The 18048-nt window shown below is 33.2% G+C and overlaps 1 protein-coding gene across 12 annotated transcripts in view; it reads right to left on the reverse strand.

Annotated features, from left to right (window-relative positions):
* Window positions 1–1366: 1366 nt before the first annotated feature.
* The window catches only part of LOC101901237 (heat shock factor protein), a 38145-nt gene continuing 21463 nt past the window's right edge, over window positions 1367–18048 (reverse strand). For 6 of the 12 annotated variants that reach the window (XM_059126217.1, XM_011292172.3, XM_059126216.1 and 3 more), the window contains 6 exons: window positions 15524–15882; window positions 15315–15420; window positions 8408–8548; window positions 7825–7903; window positions 7654–7725; window positions 1367–5638 (listed from right to left, as the gene is read on the reverse strand). In XM_059126217.1, the coding sequence (XP_058982200.1) occupies window positions 5529–5638; window positions 7654–7725; window positions 7825–7903; window positions 8408–8548; window positions 15315–15420; window positions 15524–15882 (867 nt within the window). In that variant the 3' untranslated portion in view covers window positions 1367–5528. Of the gene's footprint in view, window positions 5719–5875; window positions 5941–7653; window positions 7726–7824; window positions 7904–8407; window positions 8549–15055; window positions 15421–15523; window positions 15883–18048 lie in introns of those variants that run through there. The other 6 variants (XM_011292175.3, XM_011292176.3, XM_020035054.2 and 3 more) reach the window with 6 other exon arrangements.

An 18048-nucleotide genomic window follows, 5' to 3' on the forward strand; every position in this document is an offset into this window, starting at 1 on the left:
CAAGTAATCAGCTGTTTTGTTAAAACAAAACAATTTCTTCGCCATAAAAAGATATGAAGCAAAAAATTTAAGTTGCCTGATGAGACGTAAATTACCGGAAGAAGGAGCGTTACAAGTGATTACTTAAAGAAATTTTTCCGACATAAGTTTCCAAACTCTCAATTAAAGAACTGTCAAATGTGTCTCTTTTCTAAAACAAAGATGTTTTAAAATTTCTGCTGAAATATAAATCATCGAAATAAGAAGAAGAGCTGCAAGTGATTGCAAAAGAAATTTCTTCGGCAAGAATTTGCAAATTCCAAGTGAATGAACTGTCAAAATGTCTCTCTTGAAGCGCTCTTTTTTTGCGTCAAAAGACGAGTTCTAGTAACAATTTGCAACAATCTTTACAAATTATAGGGTAATCAGATACACCTACTTTTTTATAAAAACATCCTCGGTGTAAATATGGCTTTAGGTGACAATCAGCCGCAACTGATGCACCATATGTCTAAAGGGTGAAACAGATCAAAGCTTAAGGATGGGAATACATAAAGCGCTTATCTGGTTGGCTTAAGTCATCGGCTGGCTTCTTAGGAAATTAACAAAGAGCCTAGGGCCAAAATCGAACTAGGTCAACCTAAAACTCCTTTGTTCATCTACGAAGAAGCCAGCCAAATATTCGCTTTATGTATTTCTACCCTAAGAGCCAATGACCGGCGTCCACTTTGCAGCTTTGGTGAAATTTCTTTGGCACATGCCGAAAACAGTCCCTATTAATTCTGAAGTAATTTATAAAACTTAAAAATAGAACACAATGAGTACATATGTACTTACATGGAGTCGGTTAATGTAAATATGTTTATTTGCTGCCTTAGCACTCGTCGCGGCACTACTAAAGGTGGGAATACATAAAGCGCTTATCTGGCTGACTTAAGTCATCGGCTGGCTTCTTCGGAAATAAACAAAGGAACATAGGGCCGAAATCGAACTAAGTCAACCTAAAACTCCTTTGTTCATCTAAGAAGAAGCCAGCCGATGACTTAAGCCAGTCAAATATTCGCTTTATGTATTTCCAACCTAATACCTTTTCCTCTTCATCCTTAATTGAATTTAAGAGATGTAAAGCTTTTATTATATTCATTTCCACTATAGTTTTCGAAAGAGAAGAAATTAAGATTCAAAATATAAACAATTTTTCTCTTCTTTGTCAACAACAAGGGAGTGTTGCCAACTTTCTTTTTAAACTGAATCAAAGCGACGGCGATGGCGACTTGCACATATATATGGGCCGACTGTTTTCAGCTACAAGTGGTAACTGTATTTTATTTCCACGCCGAGAGCAGAGTTAACTCTTTCCTATTTATTTCGAAATAAAATAGATAAACAATTTTTGTGATAATATTTATTTTGAAAGTTAAAATAATATATACGAAACTAAAACAATTAATAGTTAAGAAAATTAAATGTAAATTGTATGTGTGTATAAAAAATATTTATATTTGTATAATAGGCATATGGGATATCTGTTTTGTTCACAACAATGTGTTTTCGTTTTAAAAAAGGCATAACAAAGCATGTCTACATGTACAAAGATATCCATTGGATTTTAAGTGTCAATTCCAAAACGCATGTCAAATAAAATTCACTGGATTTTAGACTTGGCGCAGTGGAATTGACCATTGAAATCCACAGAATTTCATATGTGTAAACATGCTAAAACTGGCGACAAAAATAGTGATTATAATTAAGGAAACCAAAAATATTACACAGTTTACACGTGTGTGTGTGTGCATGTGCACTAATAAGGAGGTTTATTAGTAATACGATTTTCATATATTTAACCAAAAAATATTTAAAAGTTCATTCTTTGGAAATATGTCGTTTATATTGTCGACAACCAAAAGTCAAATACATTTCATGTTTCACATTCAAGTTCCTCGTCTATTAAGCTGGCCATAGACGAACGATAAATTCGAGCAATTTGTTGGGTTTGTGGTCGCGTTTTTACGTCTGTGGGGTAGTTTGCGAACAAATTGCAAGTTTTTGAGAATTTTCAAAAACTTGCAATTTGTTGGCAAACAAATCATACGTGTGTGGGCTACTGCGCAAATTTTAAGCCATTTTGCCATTTCAGTTGCTCTTCAACCATTGTAACGAAAGGACTTTATGATAGAATTTTTTGATGTGTTAAAAAATGAAAATGCCATTTGGCAAACAAAAAGTGAAAAATATAAAGACAAATTAGAAAAACAAAAATCATGGGAAAAACTCGTAACAAAATGGAAAATTTTTATAATCCCTTGGAGTAAGCATTTCCATATTTTTGAGCGTTGCTACATGGGAATGCTTTTTTCTTTCGAGCAGCCACTCTTCACTCCATTTTCTTTTTCTTTTTTTTTCGATTTTTTTCTTTTCTTGTTTTTTATTTTCCATGTCGAAACATGTATATATAATTAAAAGCGCAGCTGCATCAGCCACAGCATCGTCGCACATGTTTTTTAAGTTTCCTATCAACAGAAAAAACCAATTGTTAAATAAAAAATTTTCTGCCACAAAATTCAAACAGAAGCACAAACCGAAGTTCAAACACAAAATGAACATCATCCGCTTCGTAGCATATGCTTACTCTTCAACGTCGGCCGAATTATGATTTGTTCGAACGTGTGTGGAGAAACGATATGCAATAAATCGCAGCAATAAATTTGCAAATCACACCAACAAATCGTTCGTCTATGGCCAGCTTTATTGGTATTTTCAAATTGTTCTCATCAAAAAATTTCACACTTTACTTGTGTGTGGTTTTCGGTATTACGATGTTTATATTTGTAACAAAAAGTGTCTTGAATACCTTCATTCTTTGGGAGTATGCCGTTAATATTGTTGGCAACCAAAGGTCAACAAAATGTGATGTTCAATTTTCAAGTTCCTCGACTATTATCGGTAAATCTAAAAAATGTCCCCACTGTTTTGCTCTAAAGGGGATAGAAATATAATTTGGAGTAAGAGGTGGCCATAGAAAAATTACGAGAAGAAACTAATTTTAAAAAAATGAAGAGGATTTATTTTTCTATGTGGGTTTCTACGAATAAAAAATCAAATAAAATTTCAGGAAGTACCAGCAGATGACCTGTACTCTTACATAGAAGATATCTTGAAGGTCCTCGTTTTGTAGAATATTCTAAAAGGCATTTCTGTCTTTAGGGCAACTTAAGAAGTACTGCCAGTGTTAGAATAGTTCTAAACAGTTTTTTGACCACAAAACCTCCAGAAGGTTTTCTGAGTATTTTCTATAAATTTTTTAGGTTAGAAGACTTTTTTTTTTATTTTAAAATCCCTAAGCGCGTTGGGAACTAAAAGGGGGGGGAAAGGGGAGGGGATAATTAGAAGACCTTTGAGCAGAAATCTTTGCTTTGTGTATAAAAATTAAAATTTCCTTAAATGAAACGCCGGGATATAAAAGGCCTTTGAATACTTTTCCATGATTCTATTTAATAGTCCAGAAAAAAATTCTATATCCGGTGTTTTGAATTCCGATCTTTTGATTTTTTTTTTTTTCAATTTATAGGGCTTTCCTCAAATCACAATTCCTGCAATTCTAATTAAGAAAAAAAAATATGAAGATGACAACGCGTATGGGCCTTTTCCGTACCTTGTGTAACCTATGTTGCTTAAAATGGTGCCAAGTTTGAAGTGTTTTATTTAAAAAAAATCTTTTCTCTAAACTGGGCATTATCATGAGATGCTTTGAAATAAATTTCTTTTATGCATCAAAAAATTACTCCGCGCCCAATTTTTTCACAAGGCTGAGGCTGATATGAAAATTAAATGAATTTGGCATGACAGCGTTATTTAAGGGCAAACTCCATCCATCTTTTCTGTCGATCGATAGGGAGGAGTAAGAAAAATCACAGGAAGTTTATATTTTGAATAGTCTTCTTTAAAATTTCCCACTTTTTGGTGTGTGGTCCACTAAAATTTGTGGGTAAAGAAATGATTCAAAATTTAACAACATTCAATTTCTTTCAAGTAATAATCCATTTAAAAGAGAGAGGTAGAGAGAGAGAGATAACAAATTTAAAAACTCTTTTCTAACATTACGATTTATTAGAAAATGTGATTCAAAATTTAAAATAAAAACCTTTCAAAAATTGTGCTGGAATTAGTTGTCAATCAAATCAGTATTAAAAATGCATGAGAAATGAAAAAAAAAAAAACAAAAAATATTTGAAAGTAAATTTTTTCCAAAAATATACGTTCAAAATCCTCTTCTGATAGCCATATAGGTTTTAAAATTAAAAAAAATTGACTTCAATTATCTGGGGCTTAGGGTGAAAATACATAAAGCGCATATTTGGCTGGTTTAAGTCATCGGCTTTTTCGTAGATGAACAAAGGAGTTTTAGGTTGACTTAGTTCGATTTTGGCCCTAGGTTCCTTTTTTCATTTCTGAAGAAGCCAGCCGATTACTTGAGCCAGCCAGATAAGCACTTTATGTATTCCCACTTTTAGCTCTTGTTCTATGAAGATGTGAAATGAAAACTTTCAGAAAGGAAAGAGTTGTCAAATTAACAATTTTCTAAAGAAACGATTTTTCATTTCATATTTCCGTAGAACAAGAACCCAAACCCTGAACTATTATTTTAACATTTTCGAAAAATTTCCTTCAAATCAATATTAAAAAATCGAAATGCTTCAGATAATTTAGTTTTTTATAATTTAAAATTACATTTCAAATCGAATAAAAATATATTTTTTAAACAAAAAAGTCATAAAAAAATTTTCTGAGCCAACTTATAATGAAATTCTGAATGAAAAAAACATATATTTTAAATTTATTCTGTGGTTTAAAATTACAGAAAAAAATCCAATCAAAAACTAAAATGATTAAAAAATTATTCTCTATCAACAGAAAATGTGGTGTTTTTGACCACAATATAATATAATATTTAAAATTTCTGCTGAAATAATTTAAAATTCCTTCGTATTTTGACTGAAAATGTGGTCAAAAACTAAAAAAAAAAATATTTCAAATTTCTTCAATGAAATGTCTGGTCTATTAAAAATGTGATGTAAAACTAAAAAAAAAATATTTCAATTTTTTTTTCTTTCTAAAATTAGTGGTTTTTTATACAGTAAAACAATCTTATATTTAAAAAACATATTTTTTTATACATAAAAAAAACAAAACTTAAAAAGTTATATTTTTTGTATTAATATTTATAGAATATTATTTATATGTATATGTGTATATATATCTAAGGGTGTAAAAACTTATTATTATTATTATAAAATATGCCTGTTTCCACATGTTGTCATTTCTATTTTGTTAAACAATCATCAAAAGTATTCATAAATATTAGTTATGAATTGTTGTTAGAACTACATATATATTATTATGTAAAATATTATTATCTTATGAATATAGATACGGGGGCCCTACTGCTGTGATTAATATTTTTTGAAGACCCCATTATCGTAACAAAAAAAAAGCAATCAATCAATCAACCATTTTATCACTTTCTTTGTGTGAAGCCTGGGGCGGTTGATTTACTCATGATACGGCGTATTTAAACCGGAACTGGGCTGAACATCATTCTGTTTTGTTGAACTATCTGGTTCTTGGGTTATTTGTGGCCTCATCATTGAATTGTTATCGGCTGAGAAAGAAAATAATTGGTATCATGTAGATATTTGTTTAGGTTGGTTGGGTGGGGGTATGGTGATTTTTGGCTTTACTCTAAAATTCGAAAATATGGGAGGGCGGGTGGCACAGACAAGATGAAACATAGAGAGAAACAGGGGGAATTTATATTATATATTTTTGTAAACTGTACATTTGTCAAAACATGTGTTAGTTTTGTATTGATCTTATCATAATAAAATAACTTTTAATGTCTATATACAATAATAAAACTTAATAACAATAGGGCTGCACATCCAGTTCTAGCAGCAACTCATACTAAACGTTGGACAAAATTGGATTAGAAATAACAAGAAATTATTAGCAGTGATAGGTATGTGTATAAGAAAATGATAATTTCCTTAAATAAAAAACCAGGATCTATAAGGGCTTTGAATACTTTTCTATGATTCTATCTAATAGTCCAGAAAATATAAAAATTTAATATACATAATTCTGATCTCTTGATTTCTTTTTAATTTAATATATTTTCCCCAAGAGACAATTGCTCTAATCATGAATAATTAAAGAAAAACCATTCGTGAAGATGGCAACGCGAATGGGTCTTTTTCGTACCTTGTGTAACCTATGTTGCATAAATTGTTGACAAATTTGAAGTGCCTTTGTTTTTATAAAAATAAACAAGTGTAACAAACTAATTTTAAAATTTAGGATTCAAATATATGTTTCGGATGCTGATGAGCCTATGGAGCAACATAGAAGTTGGAAAATACAATCCTGAACGGCCAATTTCCCCAATGTTTCTTGGCCGCTATTTTTTGGGCCAATTTTTGATATAAAATTCAAAAATAATTATCTGAACCGATTTTCTTCGAATTCGATGTACTTGCTTCTAGCCTGAATTGGGTGGGATGTACCAAAATTCAGATCATTTGGACTTATATTGGCCATTTGGTGCACAATTATCCCGAAATCGTTTGAAGATATATATGGGAGCTATATCTAAATCTGATCCGATTATTACCAATTTCAATAGGGTTTGTCCTTGGGCCAAACAAATATTGTTTGGAAAATTTCATCTCAATTGGATAATAAATGCGACCTGCATATAATTATAATTTCTTTTTGTGAACTTCTGTGAAAAAAGTACATGATTGCATTTTTGGGAATGGTAAATTTTTTTTTGGGAAAAATTGTTACGCGATAAGGGTGAATATTTACTATAAGTTACCAACGAAAATAAATCTATTTCCATTATATAACCAGAAAATATTTGAATCAATGTTACCTAAAAAAAATCCTTTTTTTGTATAAATTACCCCTTGGGTGTCTGTTCCGAGTTAATGCAAGAAAGTACCATAAAATATCGTTTTAGACCTAAAGTTTCGAAGGATGAAATATTCTACACAAAATTTCACTATGAATCTCAGAATAAACCATAACTCTAGGTTTAATAGTTTTTAAGAATATTATGTTGTAATATAAGAATTACAAGTGAAAATTAGGTGTTTATGTTTTTACTGCTACTTTGACACGTTTCCATTCCAGGGCAAAATCTCCCATAATACTTAAGTTTTTGGGGAAAGTTCCAAAGGAAGAAATATTCTACATCAAATTTCAATGTGAGTTTCTGAACAAAATAAATTTGTATATTTGATATTTACCATAAAAAAACATATCACTTTTGATATGTAAAATACGCACATTTTTTAGGCAAATAAATTGGAATTATAACCGAAAGCTCTCTCTCTTTAATTCCCAAAGAGTCTTTAAACAAAACTATACTTTTACAGCATTTTTAAAAATCCACCTTTGATGTTTTGAAAAAAAAAACCTAGCTTTCACATGTTCAAGTCCCATTTGGTATGACTTCTGCTAGAGAATGTGAATGTGCCCCCTCTTTCTTCTTAAGTTAGTTTGTATATTTCAAAAATTAACTAAAAACAGAATTATAAAGAAAATGTAAATGCAAAAAACAAAAAAGATCAACAACAAAATGAAAAAAGTCAACAATTTTTTGTTGTTACATACCATCCAAATCACTTTGTTCATTGATGATATCTGACAGATCATACATTGGTTGGTAGGCCATTAATTCAGAACCTGTCAAAATGGAGAAAAGAAAACATGTGATTATTTCGTACAAAACCAAGAATAACAACAAAAAGGAGAAGAGAAAATAAAAATAAACTAATGACTTACCATTACGATCATTAGTGGTGTCTTTGGGTAAATGTAGACCATATGCACCCATGCCCAAAATTTCGGAATCATTAAAAAGCTGTGAGAGGGGAAAGAGAGAAAGGAAAACATTGTTACTAACATTTCTTGAGAGACAAAACACACGCTAAGCACAAACGTCTTGTTGTTAAAATATATTTTTGTAAATTTGTTTTAAAAACTTTTAATATTTTTTGTTAAAGACAAGAATACGAGAAAACAATGATTTAGAGATGGTTTCTTTTTTTCTAACAATTTAAAAAATAGACAAAAACAAATAAGAAGCCTCGTTTTTTCCTCAAGGGAATTTAGAAAGAATACCGTTACAAAGCATTAAGTAGGGAGGGAGAGGGAATGAACTCCTTCTCTCATTGACTAGTGATGATAGTTGTTACGCAAAGTTATCGTTTGTTGTAATCAATGACATTTATCGAACTACCCAGATTGTTGTGAATCGAAACAACACCTTTCCAAAACAAAAAAAAGGGGGAAAGGAGTGTTGCTGTTTTTCTTTATAATTTCTCTCATTCAAGACTAAATGCATTGTTTTTTCGTTAGAGCTGACCTTTTGTAGTAATTCCGCTTCCATAGTTGGCGGCAAAAATATATTATTATTATTGTTCTCAAATATATTTAACTTCGTAAATGGTTTTGTTGCCGTCATGCCTGCTGTTGCCGGAGTGCCGGTGTTGCATCCTTTCAAAGACTTCATTTTGTGTGGTTGAAGGGGGTTTTGAGTGATTGATTGATTGAATATTTTCAAGTTGAGAAGAATATTTTGGTTTAGGAAATAAACCCATTGTTGCGTTGTTTTTCATAGGTTACATAAATCAAGGTATTTTTTTTTAAATACGAATGTTTTTTTTTTTTTTAACAATTATCGGAAAATATTAAAATTAATTACATAATTTAGGAATACGTTTTTAAAAAGAGTTTTGATTTTTATGTTGAGTTTTATTTTTGTTGTAATATCCAAGTGTTTGTTGGGGGGAGGTTTAAAACACACACACACACGCACACAAACAAGGCGAAGAAGAGTCAGGTTATATAGAATGAGAAATGTGATTTTTTATAAAGTTATATTTGGAATAGTTTTTCGATTTATAGCAAGAGAATTTCAATGAAGATTATCAAAAAAAGAAAGAACCAGTTGAATGTAAACAAACACATAATGTTGAAAGAACATGGACCTAAATTGTTTTATATAATTGCTATAAATAAAAACTGAAAGCTTATAAAGAACAGGAATTTGCTTTCTTTTTTAAATTTATATGATTTCATTTACAGTCGCAGCAATGAATTTTGTTAAAAAGAACAAATTGAGTTTTGTACAAAAAAAAAACATGATTTAAAACGTAAAGTTCGGACGAGGCGAACTTTTATACTCCCCACTATTTGGGAATTAAGTCATGTCAAAAAAATCAATGACGAAATTCCAATATTCGAGAGATATCCAAATTTTAAACATTTCTATAAAAAACAGTAAGGAAAAGGCAAAAGTCGGGCGGGGCCGATTTTATGATACCACTATGCATATTTAGTAGAGCTACCGTAACAAAAGATTTCATTTCAAGTAGATCACAAAACCTGTCAACATTTGGCTTTAGAGCAGTTATAGTTTGCCAAAAAGTGATGATATCACTTGGAGAAGGATTATATTAAATAGATATATATCGGAGCCGAGTTAGGCCAAATAGAAACATACTACCCGAAATTCACTATATTATTTGGCCTGATATTAGCCATTATTTGCACAATAAACCTGAAATCGGATTAAGGATATATAAGGGAGCTATATCCAAATCTGAACCGATCTCGATAAAATTTGGCAAAGTTATTTCCGAGCTTTAGAAGATATCTGGTACCAAATATCATTGTTGTCAAATGCATATTACGCTTGTGAGGAACCTAAAACCCCAAATCGGATGAAACATATATATGGAAGCTATAGCTATATCTGAATCGATTTTTTACCAAATTTGATTTACTTGATTCTAGACCGAATTCGGTCGAATGTACCAAAATTCAGGACTTTCTGACAGATATTGGCCATTTGGTGTACAATTAACCCGAACTCAGTTGAAGGTATATGTGGGAGCTATATCCAAATCTGAACCGATCTTGATAAATTTTGGCAGAGGTATTTCCGAGCTCTATAAGATATCTGGTACCAAAGATCATTGTTGTTGAATGCATATTACGAATATGAGGGAGTTAAACAACAAATCGGATGAAACATATGTATGGGAGCTATATCGAAATCTGAACCGATCTTGACAAAATTTTAGGAACTTATTTCTGAGCTGTATATTGTATCCGGTGCCAAAGATCATTGTTGTGGAGTGCATATTACGCATGAGAGGGACCTAAAACCCCAAATCGGATGAAATATATATATGGAAGCTATAGCTATAATTGAACCGATTTTCACCAAATTCGATGTAATTGCCTCTAGCCTGAATTAGATCGCATGTACCAAAATACAGCTCATTTGGACTTATATTAGCCATTTGGTGCCCAATTAACCCAGAATGGGTTGAAGATATATATGGGCTCTATATCTAAATCTGATCCCATTATCACCATTTTCAATAGGGTTCGTCCTTGGGCCAATCAAATATTGTTTGGAAAATTTTATCTCAATCGGATAATAAATGCGACCTGCATTTTGTTCACAAGAATAAATGGACGGACTAACATGCATAAATCGACTCAGAAAGTGATTTTATGAAGATCCTCAAAAGCAACTAGGGGTCTATCTCGCTTCCCTCTCTATGTTACAAATAAATGCACAAAGACCTGAAACCCTTACCACTATGTGGTGCAGGGGATAAAAATAAAACACCCTAACGTAAGTTATTTTGCACTACTAAACAACCGATTGAATGAAGCATGCGGAAGCTTAATAAAATTCTGCCAATGGACTACTTGTTTGGGTGTAATAAGCTCAACTATACCAATCACAATCTGGTCGATAGGCAACCACCACCCAGGCAAGTAAGAAAAGACATTCAGCATCTAGAGAGAGAGAGAGAGGGGGAGCAAATATATAAGAGAGAACCTCTAGATCAACAGGCCTATCAATTATGAATTACCCTACTTGGAGTTCATCCCCGTCCCATTGCAGCTGAAGAACGATAGCTACCGCGACAAACCAGAGTAGTTTTAGCACAACTGACATCTGGATGGTGCTGCCGCCTCAATTCATATTGGGCTCGAAGTGACAGTAGTGCCCAGATGACCTGCCCAGGAAAATCTACTCATCTAACTCTCGTGTTGATATGGACCCAAACAATGCAGATTGACTTCCTTTTGAACTTGGAGTTAGAAGCAGAGCCAACACACAAAGCGAACACAGCAGTACAAACTGCAGTCACAATAAAAATGCCTAGTAGATATGCCTTGGTGTAATTTATAGAAGTCCTCAACACAGAATAAATATGAAAAAAAAAAAATTAATATTCAATTTTACAATATGAATTCGAGAAACCCCCTATTCTCAAATTGTTGATCCAAATAGATGACTGGATGTAATCATATTTTTCTTATTCCAATATTTAAGATTCCTAGCAGAATGATGATAATTTTCTTTTCATTACGAATACGTGTTATGGAAAGCTACATAAAATTATCTTGAGAAAAAGGTTTAGATTAAATCCAATGGTGTATTCTATTAAAAAGCAAGTTATGAATTACGAAAGTAATAAATCCGAGTCCCTTTGTCATTCTATCTAAAAAAAAGGGAATTGTGATGAAGAATTGCGTGGGTATTTGTTTGTGGTCTTTTCATCTTGCTTTTTAAACGACTTGGCATCTTTGGCACACGCAGACAGACACACTCTTTTCTCTCTCTTTCTGGGTAACTTTCTTTGAATCTGTCTCTTTGTCACTGGCTGAAAATATACTCAAAAACTGTAAATTAATGTATTTTTTTTTAAATACAAAATTATTGAAATCATTGAATTGTTCATTTCATGTAGGCATATATCGATTGGTTCCGTTTAGAATTGATTTTACAAGTTTTAGATACATATTTTTTAATTTTCTATTCCGAATTACTTTTTGTTCGTTTTTATATTTTAAGAATTACCTATATACCCTTACAGCACGTTTACAAAAAAATGGGTAAGCCCATTGGTTTTGGATAAAAATTGTCATATTCATTATTTATACTTCAAATTAATCCTCTTGAAATAGGTTAACCCTGCAAAAAGTTCTAACGTAAACATGGCATTATACCTTTTAGTTGAAGTTTAATTTTTTCTTTCCCTAGATACCCTTTTCTTGTTCTTTCCCTATATACCTTTTTTAATTTGATTTGAAGAATAGTGTTTCATTTCCTATGCGCTCTTATATGTCTACATATAATTTTTAGAATAATTTGGCTCTTTGCTAAAGGCAGAATACTTTCCTTCTGGCATGGTCATCTCTACAGGGTGAGATGAAAAAAAAAAACTGCAACCATCTTCAGACTGCTGTCATATGGAAGTCACTCACCCGACAGCTGTAAAAATTATTCCAGTGACAGCTCATTATATTGTTTACAAGCGTACAAAAGCATTTTGGTGAGAATTTTCCAGAAAAAAGTTATTGGTGATGGAATTCAAGCGTGATAGTGTGATTTTTTATATTTGGCTGGAAAATGACACAAGTGGCTATCGTTAGAGTACTTCAGTATTTAAATGTGTATAAATCTTTTGTGTCTCGTACCATCGCCCGTTCACGGTAACGAACTGGAAACGTACCCCAAAAAGTAAAAAAGTGACTTGATCGAAACCCGCATCGCAATGGCCGAAAAATGCCTCGTGAGCTGAACATATCGCAATATTCCATGCGGCAAATATTGAAAAATGAGCTCGGGGTAAAGCCATTGCAATTTCAAAATTGTGAAAGAACTTACACCGCAACAGAAAGAAAATAGACTCAAAAAGGCTAAAGAGTTGTTTGGCAAGTGGTCGAAAGTGGCGAACTGTCGAATTTGGTTTTCTCCGATGAGAAAACATTCGTTGTCCAGCAGTTTGTAAACAAACAAAATGATTGTGTTTATTTCCCAAAGAGGTCAGCTGAAAATGTGCACCTTAGGTTGGACATCAGACCTAAAGCCCCGGCCATGGTGGTGGGATGGGCCGCCATAATAGCCAATGGTCGCTCTCCGTGGCATCAGAATTGCCGAATATTATTACGAAAATATTCTGGAGGGTGTATTAAAGCCTTGGCCGCAGACCTTGGACATTTCAACAGGACTCAGCACCATCGCACTCAGCACGCGGCACCCAAGAAAGTTAACAAAATGAGGTTCCTCGCTTCATTTTCAGCGCACAATGGCCACCAACAAAATCTCCGGATACCAATCCGTTGGACTATTGTGTCTGGAGTATTTTGGAAAGCAAGGTTGGCACCAAAAAAATACCAAAGTGTCAAGCAAGTGCTTCGCTGGGAATGGACCAAAATACCGTAGAGCAACATTCGGACAGCGTGTGTGCCAAAGGAGTCTTATGAACTTCATGAATTTTCAAAATGTTGACCCTTTGTGGGGAAGGTACCCGAAGGAATATACTGATATATTCCATTCTCACACCAGACCCTGGGGAAATAAAAATATTGTAATGTGTGTAATTTGAAGAGAATCGAATGCTTATTTCGGATTTTATGATCGTTGTGGTATTTAAAATTTTAACCCTTTGTGGGGGAGGTACCAGAAGGAATGGTCCAATCTATAGCATCTTTATAACAACTCTTGTGTTGATGGAAATATTGAGATGTGCCTAGTGTGAATGGAATCGGATGTTAATTTCGTGTTTTATGAGCTTCATGAATATTCAAAATGTTGACCCTTTTGTGGGGAAGGTACCAGAAGGAGTGGACTGATATATTCCTTCCTCACACCAGACCCTGGGCAAATAAAAATATTGTGACGTGTGTAATTTGAAGAGAATCGAATGCTTATTTCGGATTTTATGATCGTTTTGGTTATTCAAAATTTTAACCCTTTGTGGGAGAGGTACCCGAAGGAATGGTCCAATATCTGCCATCTTTATAACAGATCTTCTGTTGATGGAAATATTGAGATGTGCCAAGATCCCGAATGGAATCGGATGTTAATTTTCGAATATTCAAAAAATTGACTCTTTGTGGGGAAGGTACCCAAAGGAGTAGACTGATATATTCCATCCTCACACCAGACCCTGGGCAAATAAAAATATTGTGATGTGTGTAATTTGAAGAGAATCAGCTGCTTGTTTTGGATTTTATGATCGTTGAGGTTATTGTGGTGTAAAATGTGGTGTGGTACCAGAAGGAATGGTCCGATCTATACGATCTTTATAACAAATTTTGTGTTGCTGGAAATATTGAGATGTGCCAAGTAAGTATGAATGGAATCGCATTTTATTAACCTCATGAATATGTCTGGAGTATTTCGGAAAGCAAGGTTGACACCAAAAAAAAAAAAAAAAAAAAAAAAAAAAAAAAAAACCAAAGTGTCGATCACCTCAAAATGCCGCAGAGAAACATTCGGGCAGCGTGTGACAATTTCATTGGCCGTTTAAAGGTCACACCTTCGTGCCAAAGGTGACCAATTCGAACCAAATTTAAACTTATTCTAACATTTGTTGCTATTTCCGACATTTTGTGCTTTCATTTAATAAAAATGTAAAAAACAAAAAAAAATGTAAAAAATTATGGCGTTTTGACTTTGTTGCAGTTTTTTTTTTTATCTCACCCTGTATGTTGTTTATTTGAAAATTCCTTTTTATTTTTTTGAAAAACAAATCAAAATTTCCCAAAAAAAAAAGGTCACGAGCCATGTTATCAAATAATGTAACCTATCATCTGTAGCTGTAAATGAAATTTAAATTGTCTTCCCATTTTAAAAGTTTATAATTCTTATTGTTGTTGTTGTTATTCATATTCATCATGTTATAATAAAAAAAAATAATAATAAAAAAATCATTATGTACATTTAGTATGTGTATCAAATAATGTTTAAATATTATTGTTAAACTACACAACAAAATATGTTTGTTTTTTACTAATTTCTAATGTGGGGAAGATTTCGCACCCCATTGTTGTTGGCTTTATATATGTAATAGAGAAAATATTTTGTTGTTGTTGCTGTGTTTCAAAGAAAAATCATTTACAAAACTATATTATAGAATAGCAACATTAATTTCCGCAATAATTCCATAATTAAAAATAATTTTTCTTTCTATCGTTCGTTCTATCTGCCGTCTCTAATCTAAATCATTAAATATGGACTCATTAAGAAATTGCAGTATCTTGTAACGTGTCTGATCAATATCTTCCTCTTGACCACCAACATTATTACAGTCTTCGCCATTAGCATTACTAATCATGTTGTTGCTATATACATTAGTTGGGTTAGCTATTTTCTCAATATTCAAGTTTTGTTTACTGCCAGCAGTTAGAAGATTTGCTTCATCTTGACCATTAATAATAGGCAATGAACTTACGCCCAACAATGTGTTGTGATCCAACGAGTAGACATCACTGCGCAGCAGATCCTTTAACGATTCCAATTCGTCTTGCATTATTTCCAAATGGCCGCTTACCTCAGAGCTAAACGGGGTAGGGGGAGGGGATACAAACAAACAATCAAGTTAGTATTTTCAATATTCATGCGAGTGCAACTAAGAATTTATTTCATTTCTCAGTTACTAACGCTGTACTCAACCGCATTATATCCTCATTGGAAGGTAGCTTGCCGCTGCTGTTGTATTTTGTCAAGGTCATGTTACCATTCGATGATTTCGATGTTGAGGGTTTTGTGTCCGAGTTATTGCCGTTGCCATTATTGTTGTTGTTCGTATTATTTGTTAACAAGCCCACAGAGGCAGCCGATGTTGAGGGGCCAGCGCTTCCTCCAGTGGCAAGTGTGCCAACACCACCATTACCATTACCGGCCATGTATGAGGAAAATTTACCACTATTAACGGTGGACCTTCCAAATTGTTCTTGTAGATTCAATTTGAAGTTGTCATCGAAATTACTGTTATCTCCAGCAGACATCAGGGTGTTATCCTTTAAGTGAGAGAGAGAGAGAGAAAGAAAAATAAAAATAAAGAAAATGACGTTAAAAAACCGACAGATGCAAACCCCCTGCCTTGACTTAAGATTATTCAAACTCTTGACTCCTTATGGGGGGAGGTTCCGAAGCAGTTGGCCAATATTGATCAATTCATATGTGACCTAAGACTCATGTTAAAACGTGCCAGATTTGTACTATATCGTATACTACTTAAACTTTATATGAGATAGGTGGAAATTTTTAGAAAATGTGGAAATGTGCTTCAGGTAACAGGTATAGCGGATCAAAGATTCCGTGTTCATACTTCTTCTAATACAGCTAAAAACATTGGTATGTGCAAAATTTGAAGGAAATCGAACATTTATATCAGATTTTATGCAGAAGCATAAATTTCGATAAATTACATATCCATATCAGATTTCTGGTTAAGAGAAATATTTAGATATAGCAAGTTGTAAAGACCCGCCGAATTGTTTCGCAAGTTGTGACAGAAAAAAATATTAGAAATTGTGACCCTTTGTGAGGTACCAGAAGGGATTGGCAGATGCATATCATCTTCCCTACAGAATTTGTCTTAGCAAAAATGTTTGTATATGGGAAATTTTAGGAGGTGGATGGATGGATTTGGATGCTTCTTACAATTTTTGAAGAGAATCGGATGCTTATTTCGGATTTTATAATCGTTTTGGTTATTCAAAATTATAAACCTTTGTGGGGAGGTACACGAAGCAATGGTACGATCTCTACCATCTTTATAACATATTTTGTATTGACGGAAATATTGAGATGTGCCAAGTCTGAATGGAATCGGATGTTAATTTGGTGTTTTATGAGCTTCACGAACTTTCAGAATTTTTACCCTTTGAGGGGAAGGTACCGGAAGGAGTGGTTCGATCTCTACCATCTTTATATGGGATCTTGTGTTGACGAAAATAATGAGATGTGCCAAGTCTGAATGGAATCGGATGCTTATTTGGGATTTCATGATCGTTTTGGTCATTCAAAATTTTAACCCTTTGTGGGGGAGGTACCAGAAGGAATGGTCCGATCTGTACCATTTCTATAACAGATCTTGTGTTGATGGAAATATTGAGATGTGCTAAGTGTGAATGGAATCGGATGTTATTTTCATGTTTTATGAGTTCCATGGATACCCAAAAATTTGACCCTTTGTGGGGGAGGTACCAGAAGGAGTGGATCGATATACTCCAACTTCAGAGCATATCTTGTGTGAATAAAAATATTGTTATGTGTGTAACTTGAAGAGAATCGGATGCTTATTTCGGATATTATGATCGTTTTGGTTATACAAAATTTTAACCCTTTGTGGGGGAGGTACTGGAGGGAATGGTCCGATCTCTACCATTTTTGTAACATATCTTGTGTTGATGGAAATATTGAGATGTGTCAAGTCTGAATGGAATCGAATGTTACCTACGAGGTTTTATGAGCTTCATGAATATTCAAAATTTTGACCCTTTGTAGGGGAGGTACCAGAAGGAGTGGACCGATTTATTCCATTTTCACAACAGACCTTGTATTTATAAAAATATTGTGTTGTGTGTAATTTGAAAAAAATCGGAATATAACATGACATTTTATAAGATTTAAAATTATTCAAAAATTTTGACTCTTTGTGGGGAAGGTGCTTGATGGAGTGCATCGATATTGTCCATTTTCGCACCTGACGTAGCACTGATGCAAATATTAGGATATGCAAAGTTGAAGCAAAATCGGATTATCCTTTCTCTTTCTGTGCTAAAAATATATTTTTTTTTAAATTTCGACATTTTGTGGGGGAGGTACCAGAAGGAGTGGACCGATATATTCCACCTTAACACCAGACCTTGGGTTGATAAAAATATTGGGATGTGTGTAACTTCAAGATAATCGCACTCTTACATCACATTTTATAAGAGTTATAATTTTTCAAAATGTTGACCCTTTGTGGGGAAGGTGCTTGATGGAGTGCATCGATATTGTCCATTTTCGCACCTGACGTAGCACTGATGCAAATATTAGGATATGCAAAGTTGAAGCAAAATCGGATTATCCTTTCTCTTTCTGTGCTAAAAATATATTTTTTTAAATTTCGACCTTTTGTGGGGGAGGTACCAGAAGGAGTGGACCGTTATATTACATCTTAACACCAGACCTTG

This window comes from Musca domestica, unplaced genomic scaffold (genome assembly GCF_030504385.1).
Source record: "Musca domestica strain aabys unplaced genomic scaffold, Musca_domestica.polishedcontigs.V.1.1 37, whole genome shotgun sequence".
NCBI classification, from domain to species: Eukaryota; Metazoa; Arthropoda; class Insecta; order Diptera; family Muscidae; genus Musca; species Musca domestica.